Source organism: Folsomia candida, unplaced genomic scaffold (genome assembly GCF_002217175.1).
Source record: "Folsomia candida strain VU population unplaced genomic scaffold, ASM221717v1 Fcan01_Sc011, whole genome shotgun sequence".
NCBI classification, from domain to species: domain Eukaryota; kingdom Metazoa; phylum Arthropoda; class Collembola; order Entomobryomorpha; family Isotomidae; genus Folsomia; species Folsomia candida.
The window spans coordinates 2,628,539-2,648,290 of NW_019091203.1; the positions used below are offsets into that span (position 1 = coordinate 2,628,539).

Consider the following 19,752-nt stretch of genomic DNA (forward strand, 5'->3'; position numbering starts at 1 on the left):
CAATATAGCTTCAAGGACCTTTGCATTATCTGGGGTCAACTTTGCCGTCTGGGAAGACGCTCCGTCATGATGAAAAATTACCTTAATTATTTTTTTACCGTGCAATTTAGTAAAATTTTATTCTAAAAGTGGTTTCAATACCCGGTCCACATAATACTTCAAAGATTCCTTCACTTTTTGGGGGACTTGATAAGTGGGAGGACACCACGACCCGACATTGCACCCACGACCATAAACTTGTTACAAAAGTTCTCCTCACGGGCAAGCACCAACTTGCGTGAATTGTTTTCGGCATTTGTCGTGTAGTAAGCTCTTGGAACCCAATTAGTAATTTGTAGAGAAATTAGTGCTTCGTCAAATGTCACCAAAATCTTACTCTTATTCCTTGACAGAAAATTTGAATAAATTTTTTTGCAAAGGCGGGCGCGATTTTTTTCTTGTTTTTCGGTCAGCTGATGCACACGAGGTTTCCGACGAAGTCGTGTTTTCAAAATCTTAATTTCTCATTTCACTCAACGCTTAGACACCCCAACCTTAAGGGAAATTTCCTTTTGGGTCGGTCGATTGTCTTTGGAGGTCAATAGGTAAATTTTCCTAAGCACAGTCGGAATTAACACTTTTTTGCCTTCTTAGAGGAGGTGGTGGTTGCCCTTAGCTCAAAATTTCTCGCTTTTCACCTATATTTTTAAATACCTTATTGATTCTAGATTTCGCAAATGTTTTTCCTTCACTTTTAAGATGTTTTGTTTTTAGGCTAGACGGGTACTTAAGTTTGCAACGAGTTTTTATGACTGCCTCACCTTCTGGGGGCTGTGGGGGAGGCATTTTTGAAAGTAGAGAGTTGAAATTTGGCACACAACTACCAGAGGATAACATGATCCTCTGTTCAAAATTTTGACCCGCTACGACAAACCGTTCCGGGGTTATTCAAGGTCAAATTCTTTATCAGATAAAAAAGCGACGCTCTGTATTGGGGGCTAATTTCCGCCTTTGTTTTCACCCCATAGAGAAAAAACGGAGAGCAATTTACTAAAAAAATTGCACCACAACCCAAATATTTTTCTGTTCCATATGATTCCTAATTTTTGGCTCGACGTTTTTATGTAAACCTCACTGAAAAATCCCAGCGTGGCTTGAAAAAAGGTTCGATTGTGAGATTATGTTATAGAATTTAAATACGTTTAAACAGAGTAAAGAATAAATATATGTATATATATATATATTTATATTACATTTTTAAGTATTCAAGTAGCGTAGCGTCTCATAAAATGGACATGAATGCTGTAAAAGTAGAACCTGAAACGTCCCGGGATCCTCGATTCAAAAATCTTTTGACCATTAATCAAAAGAGCTTAGCGAGTTGGACCGTGTTTAAATTTTTTAAAAAGTCAGAAATTATTGAAAATATTGAGCGAGCCTATGTTATGGGACCTCTATCGGCAATTATAGTAACGAAGAAAGATGAGGTTTTTTTGCTGCAACCAACCGAAACATCTAACATGAAATCTACTGAAGGAAATAATATTCTCGCTAAAAAGCTGGGACCACTATGTGGTAAAAATATTGTGGGTAAGGCAGATTTTTTACTCACTGTGTTCTTTTCCTGCGGGTTAATATGTATGAATGATTCAATTTGACCTAGAACTTTACTCACACGAATGTAACTACTTTGCGGCGTTAACTAAATCTGGCACCCTGTATGTGTGGGGATCTAATATACCCGGTGGTTGTATTGAAGAATGTGTAAGTGACGAGATCGATGTTGATGAAGACGATGACGAAAATGACGGAGACGACAGTTTGGACGAAGACTACGATGGTGACCAAGAAAACCAAGAGGGCAGCGACCAGGAAGACCAAGACGACCAAGACGACCAAGAAGAGCAAGACGACCAAGACGACCAAGGAGTCCAAGAGGATCTTGACGCCCAAGGTGTCCAAGAACAAGACAGTAACAGCGAGATTGAACAATTTGACGTAAGGGGATTGGAATCAATAAGGATAACTAGTGTCGCTTGTTGTAAGGACTTTATTTTCGCCATGTCCGATAAAAAAATGGTTTACATATCTGGCGAGTTGTCTTTACAAATAAACAACACCCCTTTCGAGTACAAGAGCAAAATTTTTATGCCCGCCACATTATTCGATTGGATGACTGTTGACGGAATATCTGCGGGGTATAATTGTTTCGCCGCATTTTCAAAGGGAGGACAGGTGAGTATGAAAATTTGAAGTCAATAGTTTTTATACATATCCGCACATAAAATTAGTAACAACGACTATCTAGCTAGTAGAATTATTTATTATGATGCAATACAATTTTGGTTGTGATTTTACCAACTGGTAGCACTGTTTTTTTGGAAATATACGTCTTTTCGTGCAGCGTGATCCGATAGCGGTTGTTGAAATTAGGTTTTATAGTAAATTTAACAAATCGAACCAACATGATGGAACGTAATGTGTTGTAATTCCGGTAGATGATGATTTGTAAATACGTACTTTATTTTGAGCGTAAATGTGATTGTTGTTAGGCCACATAACTGTACAGGTCTCTTAAGAATTGCGACAAATTTTTACAAATATTTTCACCTTAGTCCGGTTGATTTTGTTTAAAGATATTGAGTCTTCATTATTTGAAAGGTTACTTCATGGAGGTCAACCCGCACGAGTACGGGATACCGAATACGAATACCTCATAGTCTTAAAAAGGCAAGTAACACACACTGTCTTCAAGTGAATGCTCTCCGATTCAGACCAAACCAGTGTCAATCGATTCCATATTTTATTAATATGGACTTTGAAATTGACACTACATGAAAATTCTAAGATTTGGCCGAGATATTTGTATCCAAAGAGGAGAAAATGCGCTCAAAAGTTAACGAATTTTATACCATCCACATTTACTCACAATGGAGGCGCAAACCATGTTCAGTCCAGATAATGTTTTCACCATGTTAGTTTGGAAGAGCAAGTCTCTAGAAACAACATTTGGTTCACCACTTGCGCAGATGCGCAAAATTCCGCACGTTATGGGCGCCACAAGTTCGCAAAAACGCATGATTTTTGATGCAAGGTCCAGCGCGTCACTCTCGACCACTTTTTGCGAACTTGTGGCGCCCATAACTTGCTGAATTTTGCGCATCTGCTCATGTGGTGAACCAAATGTTGTTTCTAGAGACTTACTCTTCCAAACTAACATGGTCAAAAAATAATCTGGGCTGAACATGGTTTGCACCTCCATTGTCAGTGTTTTCTAGTCTTCGGATGAAAATATCTCTGCCAAACCTGAGCATTTGGATACCGTGCCTTTTGCAAATTTCACATTAACTAAATTATCGATCGATTGACAGTAATGTAGCCAAAATCGTAGAGTACAGGGTGCCCCATTTATTTGTGTGAAAGTTTGAGACATCCATGCTCAGTGGTGGGTAAATAAAATTCAAACCTGTCGCCAAAATCGGGTAGAGCAACTCAAAAAATAGTTTTATGAAATTTTTTGTAACCTTATTTTAAAAAATGCCCTCACCGTGCTCACTTGAAGCAGAGGTACAAGTGAAATACTTTTCCAGCCGATTTTCCACAGGAATCGTTATGAAACAGAGCTTAAATTATATTGTAATGAACTAAATGTGCAGTTAATTTATAAAATAGTGCATGGTAGACTTATTCAAACTCAATCCAATAGTCTGACATCATTATCACCTTCGAGAAACTACCTACTGCTGAACGCCCCAAAAATCTGAAAATTTGGTTTATTTGACTTAACCAGCCACCAAAATCCTTTATCCCACTGCAGCACGGTCTAACCGTTAGATTACAATAAATAACTATCCAGTAGGGTTGCCGCGGGTAACGGGTCGGGTACCCGTTACCCGCATACCCGCACAATTCTTGCGGGTACCCGTTATCTGCGGGTAGCGAAAGCTACCCGCACGGGTAACGGGTAGTTCAGTTTTTGTTTAATTTTCGACATAAATCAGTTCACATAGAATGTCAACAGCAGGTTAGCCCATTTACCAACAAAAGCGCCAATTTATTATATATCCATTTCAAAATTTGCCGTTTTCCAGCAACTAGGGTTTATAGCGTGTGTGTCTTTTCGGAATCTACAGTAGCCTACTTCAGTCTCAAATGCTTTTCACGTCCCGAGAATACGAAGAAATTATTGTTTCTCAAGCATAATTTGCCTGCTCTAAAATATGAGTAACAATTTGACTTGTATGTATTTATGTAAGACTAACGATATTTTAATTTATATCTACCTTGAAAGTGAAAAACTTGAATCCGATTGGCGATTGGAAGCAAAAATGTTATTTATAGACAATTTTGTAATTAAAACTTCATTTAAATCTAAACTTAAAAAAATCAAACTATATGTAGATTGAACCTTTTTTCAAGCTATACCAAGATTGTCTAGCGAGTATATTAAAAAGTTAAAGCCAAAAATTAAGAATCGCGTGATACTTTCCGTTGAATGTCCACTTTAAAGAAAAATATTGGCGGCAAAGTTCTATCTGTAAGTAAATGTTCAGCAACTTTTTCCTCCACTGGACGAAAACCATGGTGGTCCTTGAACCATGCCCCCAATAGCTGTCTTTAAACGGGCTATTTAAGGGAAAGATCAGCGATAATTCCTAATTTTTGGCTTGATTTTCTGATATAATTCGTTAAGAAATCCCGATGTAGTTTGAAAAACGTTCCATTGCAAGTCAAAAAGTTTGGTTTCAGAACAACTAGTGACATTCCCGTAGCAAATTATGGCATGCGATACTTGCGTACTATTATCTCAAACTATATATCAACCCAAGTGAGCAAATAATTAATTAAATCGAATTTATTCTCAAGGTTGGTTAGCTTTTAACTTAATTCTCATAACTGGTAGCGGGTAACGGGTACCCGTGCGGGTACGGGTAGTTGTGCTGCGGGTAGCGGGTCGGGTAACGGGCAGCATTTTCGCTACCCGCGGCAACCCTACTATCCAGGGAACCATTAAAATTGATTTAGGAAATATTATAACAAAAATGACAAAAGTAGGTCGACCCATTTAGAAAAAAACAAACTTTTTTCCGCTTTCTGCGGAGGAATCTCAGCAGTGCGCAAAAACGGATGACGGTGATTTTGGTCCTGCAGTCCTAAAAACCTACTCCAAGCAACTTTGCGGGGCCTTTTAAGATGGCATTAATGCCATCTTGGTAGTTAAGGGCAGGGCCCTTACGAGGGGCTGCCAGGTGGGGGTTTTTCCCAGGGCCGGGCCCCGAAGGGGGCCGGGCCCTGGTGTCCATCAAAAAAATTGCACAGGCGATTATTTAAGTGTTTAGAAGATTTTGAGCAGTGGCGTAGCGTGCTAATGTTGAACCTAAAATAAACAATAACTGAGAACAAAAAATATAAATTTATGCGCATATCAGTATCAAAATGGTTAAATAACAATTGCGTCAATTTGTGCACTAGATCATGTAAAATGTTTTGCGAAATATACATCTATCGATACATTCTGTTTCATTTGAAATTTTTCGTGTATATGTTTCATACCACTTCCATACTACTACAGGAAAACCCGAGCTGGCTCGGCCCAGCTGGTTAACTTTGGAGCTCGAGCCAAGCAAATACTTTAGTCCGGTTTGAGATAATTCAGCTCGACTCGGTTATTATCGAGCCGAGTCCAGCACACCAAAAGCTCTCTTGGCCCTGCTAGTTAAGAGCACTGATTTCAAGGCCTCATAATTTCTGTCCAAACCTCAGATCGTGAACCTAAAGCCATGGCGCGATCGGCCTTGACCTTACCGAAGCCTTTGGTTAACGATTAGTTTTAAAGATTTTCATTTTCAAAATAATAGTCGACCTCATGTCTTACTGAGGTCGACCTCAAAATCCTAAAACAGGCAGAGGCCTGAGGCCATCCTTCACTGTTCAGGCATATTGTGGGCTATTATGTAGGCTATTTCATTTTTACACGAGTGGCAACAATGGATAATTATGTATGCATGTATTTTTTAGCTGTAAAAATATTCAGACTGCAGTTGATTTTAAAATGAATAAAAATAGTTTTTCAGTAACCAACACCAAACATAAAACCTAAACATTGACACTAATATACCTATCCTAAGTGCGCATCGATAGTTAACACACTAAGCAAACACCTGAAAAAATTGTGTGTGCTTCCTACTTAGGAAGCCTAAGTAATTTGTGTAAAAAAGTAGTTAGAAGTTTGTATGTTAACAATTGCACATGTTGTCATTTTCCATCTTTTCATTTACTCTGCACAGTATAACCAAAATTTTTTTGAGACGCTTCTCAACTTTCCCAATCCGACAAACTTATTGCGGGAATTTATTGCCAGGTTTCTTTTCACCATCAAAATCCAAGCTTAAATTTGTTACAATTAAATTTCACAAATTCTATCGTTACTACTATCCCGCAATGACGAGGAAACATAAACTGGATAACCAGAAACCGATTAGTGATGTGTCGAAAGAACCCTCCGGAGCTCAAAAACGTAAGAAACAGAAAGAAATAGAAGATAAGTCACCTACACAGCCTCATTCGGATATCTCAGTGGTAAGTTGTGACACTTTCTGAACGATTATTTATTGTAAATATTGTGGTAAAATTCATTAAAATTAGAATCGCTAAATTGAAAATTAATGAAATTATTAAGCAGACGGATTCGCCGGCAACAACTTCAACATCATTGCAAATTTCTGTAGACGATGTACGTTCGGATGGTTCACGTAATCAGGAAGCAATCGTGTCTGCTCAGGTTCTGAACTTTAAAAAAATTATGCCAAGCTCATTTTTTATTGAGCAAAATTAAGTTGGCATCAAAGCTGACCAATAAATAATACTGTTCAAATGTATTTAATGTAGATTGATTTGGAAGCGTCTTCTCTACCCGTTAAAATTCCTAATGAAAATATTGAAAATAAAGAATTTCTGGCGACCTCCGAAGTCGAAATGGATGCTGATGACGACGCTGCAATTTCATTGTTTGATCCGAGTAGTTGGCCCCAAATCCTGAACGAGGAAAATCGGAACAGAATCTTGCAGTCAGTGCCAAATTTTGAGTCTACCTTTACTTTCGTCCCAGTTAACGGTCACAAATTTTCGGGAAGATATTTTACTGGATCAAAGAAGAATGGCGAATCATATTTTCGTGATTGGCTGAGATTCAGCAAGATTTCTAATAGCGCATTTTGTCTTCCATGTTGCTTTTTCTCCTCCAAATCTGGAAACAAATCACCATGGAGTAATTGGGGGGTTGGAAATATCGGTTTCCAGGATTTAAAACACGCGAAGCGGGGAGTTGAAGACCACGAGGACAGCCTTAGCCATTTCGACGCGACGCGGACATGGAAATGTTTCCTAAAAAATGTCAAGGATCCCACATCGCTAACAGGCACTTGTGTGAAAACCTATGATGAAAACATCAATCATTGGAGATTGGTTTTGCGTGAAATAGTAGACGCCGTACTATTCTTAGGTGGGTAGTCCTCTATCATTATATTTTACGTCCTAATAATTGATCCTAATATTTTTTTAGCCAAGAATAATTTGGCCTTCCAAGGTGGAAGTCAAAAAATAACCGATCCAAATTGTGGAAATTTTCTGAACCTCATCAAGCTGCTTTCGAAGTATTATGCCCCCTTGGCCGCCCACGTCGATCACTTACAAGAAAACAGCCCAAGTTATCTTAGTGCCATCTCCCAAAATGAATTTATTTTGCTGTGGCCAAAGAATTCGAACAAAACTTGTCAATGACATTAAGGAACGAAAATATTTTTCAATTTTATTCGACAGCACTCCGGATTCCTCTCGACAAGATCAAATTTCTCAAGTTATTCGCACAGTGGAATGCAAAGAAATGGGTTGCCGAGTTGTTGAAAGTTTTATAGACTTTATCACTACGACCAATAAAACCGGGCTTGGACTCTCTAAAGTCATCCAGGAGAAGCTGGAAATGGATGGATTGGACTTGATGGATTGCAGAGGACAAGGCTACGACAATGGAGCAAACATGGCGGGCATCTATTCTGGAGTCCAAGCAAGAATTTTGGAAATAAATGACAAGGCAAAATTTTTACCATGTGCGGCACATAGCCTGAACTTGGTGGGGGTTAATGCAGCGGAGAAAGTTCCTCCCGCAAAGCTGATTCTTGGCGACGTCCAAAATATTTACTTATTTTTTTCCGGATCAACATCAAGATGGGATGTTCTTCAATCCATAGTCAAGCTAACCCTGAAATATCAAAGTAACACAAGATGGTCATCAAAAACCGCCGCCGTCTCTGCATTATATGACCAGTACCCAGAAATCGTTGACGCCCTTACCGAAATTTCAACCTCAGAGTCTTTCACTTCGGATGTGAATGCCAATGCCCTTAGCAGATTGCGGGACATGCTAAACTATAAATTTTTACTTGGAATCACTATTTGGAACCAGATTTTGTTCCAAATAAACATCTGTAATCTCAACCTGCAAGATAAAACAATTGATGTGAGTATAGCCAAGAAGAAATTAAATGTCCTCAAAACTTGGTTGGAGAATTTCAAGGAAACCGGATTTCAGTCATCCGAAGTCTTGGCGCAACAAATTGCCGAAAACATGGGAATAGAGATGTCAAGTGGATTTGAAAATATTCGTCAGGGAAGAGGGATAAATCCACGTTATATGGACCGTTCGGATGCTCTGGTTGCGCAAAAGCAAACCAACTATGAACGATTTGAAGCCGATTTTTTTGACAAATTAATGGAGAAGCTCATTTCCGAAATCTCCCGCAGATTCGACGCCTTTAAGAAGTGCACGGAGACTTTTGAATTTTTGTGGGGTGGAAACCCTAAAGAGATGGAAATTCAAGAGAAACAAAAATGCATGCAGGATTTGTGTCATGAATATCCTTCCGATTTTTCCGGTCCTACATTGTTAAATGAAGTTCAGAGTCTGGAGACCACCATATCTGCATTTAACGAAACTGGCAGAGACCTTGCTCAATTGGGACCCATGGATGTCCTTAACATTCTTTACGCCAATGGCTTAGCGTCTGCCTACCCAAACTGCGAGACAGCACTTAGGATATTTCTGACTCTGCCGTCTCTGTTGCGTCAAATGAGAGGTCGTTTTCGAAGATGAAAATAGTCAAGAATTACCTAAGGTCGACAATGGGTCAGGAGAGGCTTAACGCCCTTGCGTTAATTTCTATTGGAAGAGAGGTTGCAGATGATATTGACTTCGATGAGGTGATTAATGATTTCGCCTCCCAAAAATGTCGCAAAATTAAGATTGTATAACCTTGAAGTACGAGATAGAGTGGTCGAAGTAGTAAATATTCTTTAATAAAGTCATACCTTTACTAATTTGGACGTCATTAATAAGCTTATCATCATATTGATCTGATTTAGCACACAAGTTTAGAATTAGAATGTTATGCATAAACTCATAGTAAATTATTAAATGGGGCCGGGCCAGGAAAAGTTCCCAGGGCCGGGCCAGGCAAGTTTGGGCACTGGTTAAGGGCAACACATTTGGGTGGAAAAGACCCCCACCGGCCAACCACTTGACCGATCATGCCCATCTTCAAACTCATCCTTACTTTTTACCCGAAGAAAAAGCATGCAAAACTTCAGGTCGATAGCTTTTGTTTAAAGAGAGTTATCGTGCCTACAGACAGACAGACGGACGGACAGACAGACATCTTGACAAATCTATAAGGCCATCTTAAAAGGCCTAAAAATCAAGAAGTCCCTTGTAAGTCATCCGACGTTGACCAATTATTATTTTTAGGATTTTTCATCATGATACGGCAACTTTTATCCCGAAGAATTTACGATTTTTGACGCATTTTGGAACGCTTAAAATAATTCGTCAACGAAAGACACCCTAGAAAACTGCCTGGAAGTAATTTTATCGGGTAAAAAGCGATGCATTGTTAAAGTTAAGAACATGAGTCGTCATGTTGAGCAATTTTTCCATTTAAAAAAGGTCTGGTTGTAGGTTAGAAAAATTGTCGAATTTGCACACAAATAAATGGGGCAACCTCTGTATAAGCTGGGAGCATACACTGCTGATGTTGTAGCAATGTTATTGCTTAATAACCACACCATCCAAAATCTTGCCCTTTATTATATGCGTTTCATACTTTCTATACGTTCTTATCTGTTTTTTTTAAAAATAGGTCATATGTGGGCGGTTACATTTCATTGCGTTGTGTGAAAATGGAGACTTGTATGTTTGGGGGAACAATTCGTTTTCCCAACTTGGTAATAAAGCAGCAAAACCTGCACACTATCCGGTCCCGCTGAAGTTTCAACAACCTGTAAAAGATATTTGCTCACATCCAATGTTCAACTTGAGTGTATGCGAAGCAGGAAACCAATTATACCTTTGGGGAATAGACCAGGCAACTAGACCAACGGTGACATATTTTAAAAATATTGTCGACCCTTTCAAGAAGTTATGCCACGCATACTTTGCAACCATTTTGGTTGCTAGAGCTCGCACCGTGAGATCAATCCCTTCGGTCAGTCCACGCCCTATCTCAACACCAACTACATCATCAATACCAGTGGCAATTGCAAGACCAATCCCTGTAGCTACACAGGTACCAATTCATGCATCTTTGCACACGCATATGTACGTCCACAAACTAAAATAATCCGGATTTCTATACGGTTATCACAATTGTGACTCTACGGCTTTGAACTTACATACAAGTATTTACGGATTTTTTTCACGCTTTAATATGCATTGTGAGCGTTCCTCGACCAAAATTTTATTTCCGAGTTCGTATCCTTAACAATATACCCAACGGGTATACACTGATTGGAAAGTTGAGAAATCAACCATTGGCTTTGATTTGAAGTTCAGCCAGCCCCCAATCAAGCGGGGACGTAAATTTGGCGCAAAGAAAATCCATAAGGTTTACTTCCCAACATTCAAATAGTATGGATAGGATACGAGCGCAGGGTGGGTTAAGTTCTACGCTTAATGTAATAATAAATGAACGGTCAGAGGAGACGGCATATTACATCGTGCTGGCAAATTTATTTACTTCCGGTCGGCTACAATTTGTCATGATGGAGGTAATCATACATAAATAGTCAGTACTTGCAATGGCCGGGGTACCAAATTATTTTCCATGTGGTAAAGAGAATAAGTTTTCAAGGTTCTTAAACTCGCAAATTAAGTACAAAATTGATAATTATTGTGAACAATAATTATATAGGTATACCTATATTTAACAGGTGACGGCCGATTTATTCTTCATCGTTGATGGAGTAACCATTGCCGGGCATAGAGACATTTTGATAAGAAAAAGCGGTTTTTTCAAATGTCTTTTGGAAGCATACCAAACTAATGAAACAGAGATGTATGTACATAGGATGAACTATTCATTTTGTACAAATATGTAACATATTTAATTTGTATCTGTTAATCCGTTAGTGTGATACCCGATATCGAGCACACAACATTCGACGCATATATTTTTCTTGTGTATACCGGAAAACTCAATTGTAGAAAGTCAAACGTGAAGTATATTATGGGTAAAATTAATATAATTTTCTAAATTAATACCAAGGAAGTTTTTCTTTTCCCATCCCGCGCTGGTATCCTTCCCATTCTATTAGTATGGTAAGGATACGAAATCGGAAGCCAAAATTTGGGTGAAGTTAAAGTTCCTTGATATTAATGCAGAAACTCAGCTTGTCTATTATCTGCAGATGTCCTCCGGTTGTGCCAAATCAACAAGGAGGAACCTCTTGTCACTACTTGTCAGACAGCTATTATGCACGGTTTGACAGTTAGGAACGCAATGGAAACTTTTAACCTTGTGGAGACCCATAACAGCAAGGTGAGAAAGTTAAGGTACCATGTAAAATAGTTTTGGAATGAATGTGATTACTTCTAGTTGGAGGTAGATCAACGGCTGGAAACGTTGGAAGATAACGTGCTGAAATTTATCGCTGCAAATAAAAAAGAGCTTAACGAAGAGATTGAAACTTGGTTGGATGCTAGTGAAAAAGCAAAAGTTAAAAAGTTAATGAACGCACTGATAAGGTTTGATTAGAGTATTATCAAGTATCGGTACTGCTCGCTCCGCTAATTTTTGCAAGGGAAAAAATTTACCAGCCGGAAACACGAAATACAAGTATTTCGACCGTCGGACCAATACTTATAGAACGAACTCAAAAATATATGTTAAATAATTCGAACATAAATATTCTGTACCCCTAATTTATCATAGTAAACAAGTTTAATACATTTGCAACATTACGAATTACATACATATTGTTTGGCAGGCCAAATTATTTACATGAAATTGCATTAAAATTATATCTGTATTTTCATGGTTACCAGCAACGTCCAAAGACACGCTTTCCTCCGCAAGACTTTTTGAATGGGCCGTTCTTTCCTTTAAGGATGCTCTCGCAATTTCCGTTGTTCCGGTTAAATTCGCCGGTGCAGCAGACGGCCGTGTCGTCCCACTCGTTGCAGACACAGGCCAAGCAGTTGGACGCCCCGCTGGGCGTCAGGCGCGTGGCGAAGGTGAGGAAGAGCTAAAGCGTGAGGACCGTGGCGAAAAAGGCGACCTGATTGGATGGCGTGGTAATGGCTGAAAAAAATAATGTAGTATGAAATTTAAAAATGTTTTTTTGCATAAAATGTACACTCTTAGACAGGGTAATGAAAACCCCGGGGTTTTGCTATTGAAAACCCATACCCCGGGGTTTTACATGGGTTTTGCGGGTAGTCGGGGTAGTCAGGGTAGTCGAGGTTTTGGGGGCAAACTGAGTCAGTGTCTCATGTATTAAGATCAGAAATTAATGAAAAAATCAGTTTTTCAGTAATTTCGCAACAAAACTGCTTATTAATTATATTTTAATAAGTAATTAATTTGTTGAATTGCTAGTAATGCCTTGTTATCATATTTTGTAAAATTTCAAAACCCCGACTACCCGTGGGTATTGCTCAAATTTGCTACCCCAAAACCCACCAAAACCCGCAATACCCCGATACCCCAAAAAACCAAGGGTAGCATACCCTTCTCTTAGAAATAGAAATGATTTTACCCTTTTGAAAAGTAATAGCGATTTTAACTCTAAATTAAGTAAAGTATAATATATAAATCTATAGTAACGTTAGCTTGATAAAGAGTAAAACTTACTCAGGATTTAGTATAATTTACTTAATTTAGAATTGAAATCTAGAATACTTTACAAAAGGGTAAAATTATTTCTAAGAGTGTCAATAAACATAACGGCTAAGAAAAATCGGTTAATTTTATGGAATGAAGTTGAAATAGTGCACTCTTGAAAATAATGTTACCCTTTTGAAAACTAAATTCACTCTGAATTCTGTGTTAAGAACACTATGCTAAACCCATAGTAACATTTACTTGATGAAGAGTTAAGCTTGGCCCACATTTAAATAGTGTGTAGGTACTTTACTTCATACAGGTAGAATTCAGAGTGCATTTACTTTTTAAAGGGATGGTATTATTTTTAAGAGTATGGCGAATTAGTACCACCCGTTGTGTACATATGTATGTACACAACGGGTTGTTTTTTTTGAAAATTCGGTACTAAATACTAAATATAAATAATCACGTAAATATTTCTTACCTAGTTACTGAAAGTTTAATTGTGAATCTGATATTGTTCCGTGATTGATTCTTGTGTCGAGGAAAGGATTATGCGAGCTCTTTTTATTCAAAGTTAATTGCCTCTTTGTCCTTGAAATTATGGGAAAAGCGTGTGCCACATATCAACTAACTTTGCAAAGCGGAGGGTAGCAAAGCAATGAAATTTAGGGTTGCCGTCGGCAACTTGCCGATTCTATCCTATCCTATCCGATCGGATAACCCGAAATTAATTTATTAATTTATTAATTTGGATAATTATCCTTTCCGAGCCTCGGATAGGATGCATGTTATAACAAGGGTCGGATATCCGTATCGCATAGGATAATATCGGATAAAAACGGCAACCCTAATGAAATTGTTCCCGATGGCCCTTGTTGCCGATTAAGTTACCTCGAACGACACTTAAGTTTTCTACGTGTGGTTTCATTCTGCTGGAGAAATACATTTATTGATGTGGCAAAATAAAGAAGAGAAATGGCCAGAGATTCAATTTGTGGTCTAAATCATGATAGATTCTCTTATTGTGAACAAAGTTTTAAATATATAACATACAATCTGTTTTTAACCGTTTGATAACGAGTTTCATATACATCATTAGATTAATCGTCTTTAGCCGATCAGCATGTGTCGTAATACCAATATACATATGTGCATACAAAAGATTCTGCCAACGTTTTATCAATTACAGTGCTTTGAAAATGTTGCGAATTAATTAAAGCCACTGCCTAACCGAAATGGTTTTGTTTTGATGAAAAAAATTGCGCAATTTGAATACGCATATATTGTTATTCCTTGATGCGCCAATATCTGACTTATTTTAACTCTAATCGCCCTATTAAATAATCTCACAATTAAAGTTTCAGTGTGAAACTTTCACACTGAACAAAACTTAGAGTCTTCATGTCTTTTATAAAATAAATAATGTATCAAGAACAAGAATCAAAAGCGGAAGTGTGTATGTAAATAAGTATCGTAAATACTCTATTTATAGCCGGGACTAAAATCCAAAGCCACAGACCCGGCTACAATTAGAGACCCGCTAAATTTTGTTCCGCCAAAAATTTTAAATTTTACAAGATCATGCTGACCCAATTTGAGTTTTCTTATTTCGCAAGGCTGCCACCAGTTACCCATTCACTTTAAATCTACATTTTAAAACTAGGTTTGGTAGGCCTTTTTAATTTGCTGTCACGATATGTCCATTCTTAACTTGAAATCCATAGAAAAAATTAGTAATTGAACTTATTCGTTGATTAACATAATGTGCACCATTTTTCTTGAATGGGCTATGAACGGGGACACAGCGGACAAGACATGCCATAATTAAGGACCCGGCCATAATTAGAGACCCGGCTAAAATTTTGAAATCTTTGTGTCTAGATCATATATATGTACTCCGGTTGGTAATGATTTACGTAATACCAGTTTATAATGACAAAAACATGCGATAATTTACGTTTTATTTAATTCGACGCCTCAAATTTTTTCAGAAAAACAATAATCCTGACCTTTAGCCTATCTGCGAGATTAGAAATTACCGAAGAAGATCTTATCGGCAGATACGTTTGACATTTGTGTACGGAGTTTCAAACTTGAAACATTACGGCTTCATGTCGATATAAACATTTCGTCATCGTAGCTCAAATTAATACATGATTTCTATTAAATACGCTACAGTTACAAACCTCAAGGATGTAAGAACCAGACTCACCCTCGCTATCTGCCAAATTACAAATTGTAGTTCTGCGTCAGAAGTCAAAATAGGTTTCATAAAGATTTTTGCCTGCATTAATTTGAACAAATTTCCTTGAATTTTACATCAAATTCGATAAGAGAAGACTCCAGACTTGCGTGACTTTCCTTTATCACCAGTCTTAATCGTCTGGATTTCTCCAGTGAAATGTTTCAGGTACACAGTTCCATGTTTGAGGTAGGTCACAAATGCACACAACACACCAGTGTTGCATACATAAATGTGTATACCACAATTGTTCTGAATTGCACAAAAAAATTAGAGCGGATATGCAATTCTGCCAATTGAAGGACCTAAACCTTTCACAAGACAATGCAGGATAAGATTTATGCTTGATTAAAACAATTGCCTCCTATAAAAATTTGTCTATAAAAATGTCTATTAACCTAATTTTAAAATATTGTATCCTCAACGAAAGGCAGGTGCAGGGCAGGATTAAACTTTCTATAGTTGTACGAAAATTATGGTTTGATTTTTTAAGCAAGACACTCTCTGACCATGAAAGCTTTTATCGGACAGGTTTTCCTCTTAAAAATCAAACAGTATTTACCTACTGGGAATGCACATGCAAGACATGACAAACAATCTCTAATTCAACCAATTAGGGAAATAAAGGCATTTACATAATGTCAATAAAAAAACCAACCCTAATCCATTATCTCATAGGGGAAACAAAATATTTAAATACATGACAAATTTATTTACTTTTTCAATTTATTTATTTATTTACTTTGAGATTTTTGGTTAAAAAACTGTGGAACCCCCCATGGGGTTATTATTTCATTTGACTTACAAGGGCAGTAGGTGCACCAGGACCAGTGTATGCTACCCGGGGTTTCTGGGGTATTGGGGTATTGCGGGTTTTGGTGGATTTTGGGGTAGCAAATTTGAGCAATACCGACCGGTCGTCCGGGTAGTCGGGGTTTTCAAATAAAAAAAACATGATAACAGGGTATTGCTAGCAATTCAACAAATTAATTACTCATTAAAATATAATTAATAAGCAGTCTTATTGCTAAATTACTGACAAACTGATTTTTTTTAGTCATTTCTGAACTTAGTACATGAGACACTGACTCAGTTTGCCCCCAAAACCGCGACTACCCCGACTACCCAGGTAAAACCCCGGGGTATGCGTTTTCAATAGCAAAATCCCGGGGTTTTCCTTACCCTGACCAGGAAGCCAATAGTTAAGCCCAAATCAAGTGCAAAAAAATCAATGGCCCACAAGCCCCCAAAAAGTTAACTTGGCCTTCACACAACGTCGTCTCAATTTTCCCAAACCAATATTTTTGAAACCTGAATAGCTCGCAGCGATTTTCTTTTTGGTCTTCGTACTCTACGAAGAGTAGCATTAGACATCATACTCAGGAGGACAACCCTTCACCGACAGAATCACCGATCTTGATGCCCTTTGGATATGTTGTAGTCCTAGGTGAGTCTAGCAAAAGTGAAGCAGGATTTCATTCCATGGCCCCATTTGCGCCCGCCACACCCACTCAAAGGCGCGAAAAACACGAAAAATACCCTGTTTTCGATCATTCAAAAAATCACCAAAAATCAAATTTTGATCGGATTTTCATAATTTAAGCGTTTCTGTGATCTTAGATAGTTGGTTTATCATATCCTATAGCAAACCCAATTTTTTTAATTTTTTGAATATTTTCGGAAATTTCCTGACCAGGGGTATGCCCTCGAAAAAATCAAAATTTCAAAAAAATTGAGTTTGCTATTGGATATGATAAAGCAACTATCTAAGATCACAAAAACGCTTAAATTGTGAAAATCCGAACAAAATTGGATTTTTGGTGATTTTTTGAATGAACGAAAACAAGGTATTTTTCGTGTTTTTCGCACCTTTGAGTGGGTGTGGCGGGCGCAAATGGGGCCATGGAATGAAATCCTTCTTCACTTTTGCTAGACTCACCTAGGACTACAACATATCCAAAGGGCATCAAGATCGGTGATTCTGTCGGTGAAGGGTTGTCCTCCTCAGCTAACTTCCACGTTCGTCGCAACAAGGTAAAAAATGGACCTATTTAAAGATCATATGCGGGGAAACTCTGCACCCCAATACATATCTCGGAAAACATGCGGAATTTCGAAAAAAGATTATATCCAGTTTTGTCATAACAAATGATGCAGAATACAACGCCGTAATCAGTTTTCACGCAACTCGTTTAGGGGGGGCTGGGGGAGAAACTCCTCCCCTGGGGGTGTGGCAGTATGGAACTATTTTTCCAATACTCCTTGTGCCTCACTCCTTCGAAATATGCAAAAGAAAAGTTAGACATTCTCAAAATTTTATTTTTGAGAATGGAAATCTCATTTGAAACCATTGTGCGCAGTTAAGGCTGTACATTTTTGTATTTACATTTTCTAGAACTTAATATTAAAAATAAGTCTTGATCGATGTGACTTTAAATTTTTTCACTAAAAGTTTTGTTTACGCCTCTTGCTTTTCGATGATTCTGTTAATATTCACATCCATAAGCTCACATGTATTAATCTGTCTCAGAAATCAATATACTTTTTGCTCCCTCTCGTCTACAACCTAATTTTTCTATGGTAGTTTAGGAATTTAAGATGGCATTCAAATTTATGAAATTTGGGTTGCAGACGACAGGGTGCAAAAAGTTAGAGCGTTTTGAAGTTAGCATTAGAAAATGGCAAAGATTCAAATCTTTCGAATTTATCAAATTTTAGAATTTAGTTTGTAGTGCCTACAACAACTTTTACGTTGAGGTAAACCTTTCCAAAATTACGTGACATCCAGTGCTTCAAACAGAAAAATATTTTATGTTTTCCAAAGAATTTGAAATTTCGGCCAATGTCGAATTTAGAATTTGTATTTTTTCACTATTGACTTTATTGAAGTACTTACATATTATGTATTTATCGTAAAATTAGCCATAAAATCTGAGATATGGCACGCAATGCATGATTGACATTGGACTGACAAGGGAACATACCGAGGTGTCCAACGAGTTAAGGGTCGACACCTCTACCAAAATGACCACAATATATGACTTATGAAACAAACTGAAGGAATTTCCGTGTAAAAATCACTTTTGGTCAAGTTGTGACGATATTTGTGACGAGCGCATGACCATCGGGTTGCCAGCGGGAGAGGTCGGCCGATGAACGATCAGTTCGAACACAGAGAAGCGTCGTCGTCTTCAGAGATTTCAAATTCTTTCAAATTTTGAAAAACATCTTAGAATTTTGAAAAAAAATTGAAATTTCTTCAAAGTTTCAAAAATTTCTCAAAATTTCAAAAATGTCTCAAAATTTCAAAAATTTCTCAAAATTTTCTCAAAATTTCAGTTTTCTCAAAATTTCAAAATTTTTCAAAATTTCAAATTTTTTCAAAATTTCAAGATGTTTTCAAAATTTGAAAGAATTTGAAATCTCTGAAGACGACGACGCTTCTCTGTGTTCGAACTGATCGTTCATCGGCCGACCTCTCCCGCTGGCAACCCGATGGTCATGCGCTCGTCACAAATATCGTCACAACTTGACCAAAAGTGATTTTTACACGGAAATTCCTTCAGTTTGTTTCATAAGTCATATATTGTGGTCATTTTGGTAGAGGTGTCGACCCTTAACTCGTTGGACACCTCGGTATGTTTCCTTGTGAGCCTATTAATTACGCTGCAGTTACAAACTTCAAGGATGTAAGAACCAGACTCACCCTCGCTATCGGTCAACTTAGTTGTGAGTCAAAAATCATAACCAATTGTACCTGCATTAATTTAAATGCATTTCCCTTTATTTTTTATCAAATTACATAAGGATAAGAACTCCAGACTTGTGGGAATTTCAGCTATATCAGCACTCTTAATCGTCTGGGTTTCTGCAGTGTGCATGTTTCAGGTACTCAGTGCCATGTTTGAGGAAGACCACAAAGGCACACAACACACCAGTGTTGCATTTATGGCTAGCACAATTGTTCTGAATTGCGCGAATAAATTCAGTCTATTAAGGAAATGCAATTCTGTCAATTAGATGACCTAAACCTGCCACAAGACAATACTGGGTAAGACTTATTTGGTAGAATGTGCATAGTGAGTAAATAATAGGAAAAAATGGGAGGAGGAACTCACTTTCGTAGAGTTGGTGTCCAAATTGTAGGCCGGGTGTGGTTGGGGGAGGTTAAATTGCCAACGTTTCGAACTCTTGTTCTTTTTCAAGGCGGCGGAGGGGAAGAATTTTGAGAAGTTGTGACTTCACGTGCCGAATTGTGAGTGAGGAAGGAAGGGTAAAAAAGGGTAAAGGAAGACCGTTAACGCGTGCGTAACGGTCCAGGCTCAGGTACCTCGGGGTCGCCCAAACACCCGTCGGCAATGCAAACCGCCCTGA

General features: G+C 38.0%; 2 protein-coding genes across 4 annotated transcripts; both read left to right on the forward strand.

Annotated features, from left to right (window-relative positions):
• Positions 1-938: 938 nt before the first annotated feature.
• LOC110855078 lies at positions 939-12,281 on the forward strand. 2 transcript variants are annotated; one of them, XM_022103507.2, is made up of 8 exons: positions 939-1,569; positions 1,643-2,214; positions 2,641-2,709; positions 10,170-10,595; positions 11,239-11,363; positions 11,438-11,538; positions 11,716-11,846; positions 11,904-12,281. In XM_022103507.2, exons 1-8 carry the CDS (start codon positions 1,206-1,208, stop codon positions 12,060-12,062), a joined length of 1,947 nt encoding a protein of 648 aa, XP_021959199.2. In that variant the 5' UTR covers positions 939-1,205; the 3' UTR covers positions 12,063-12,281. The 2 variants fall into 2 exon arrangements, with proteins under 2 accessions (XP_021959199.2, XP_035711642.1); XM_035855749.1 differs by lacking the exons at positions 2,641-2,709; positions 10,170-10,595 and having other exon boundaries at positions 940-1,569.
• Positions 4,394-9,490, forward strand: LOC110854830 (zinc finger MYM-type protein 1-like). Of its 2 annotated transcripts, XM_035855751.1 has the most exons (4): positions 4,394-6,558; positions 6,659-6,760; positions 6,868-7,480; positions 7,541-9,490. In XM_035855751.1, the coding sequence occupies exons 1-4, from the start codon at positions 6,229-6,231 to the stop codon at positions 7,756-7,758; spliced, it is 1,263 nt and encodes a 420-aa protein (XP_035711644.1). In that variant the 5' UTR covers positions 4,394-6,228; the 3' UTR covers positions 7,759-9,490. The 2 variants fall into 2 exon arrangements, with proteins under 2 accessions (XP_035711644.1, XP_035711643.1); XM_035855750.1 differs by having other exon boundaries at positions 4,394-6,760.
• Positions 12,282-19,752: the final 7,471 nt, after the last annotated feature.

Bases quoted from the DNA above. Each gene is read 5' to 3' on its own strand.
- LOC110854830 (XM_035855750.1), top strand. From the start codon at position 7,637: ATGCCCCCTTGGCCGCCCACGTCGATCACTTACAAGAAAACAGCCCAA.
- LOC110855078 (XM_022103507.2), top strand. From the start codon at position 1,206: ATGTATATATATATATATTTATATTACATTTTTAAGTATTCAAGTAGC. The intron at 10,596-11,238 runs GTACCAATTCAT...TATATTTAACAG, and splicing joins CAATCCCTGTAGCTACACAG to GTGACGGCCGATTTATTCTT. The intron at 11,539-11,715 runs GTAAAATTAATA...TATTATCTGCAG, and splicing joins AAACGTGAAGTATATTATGG to ATGTCCTCCGGTTGTGCCAA.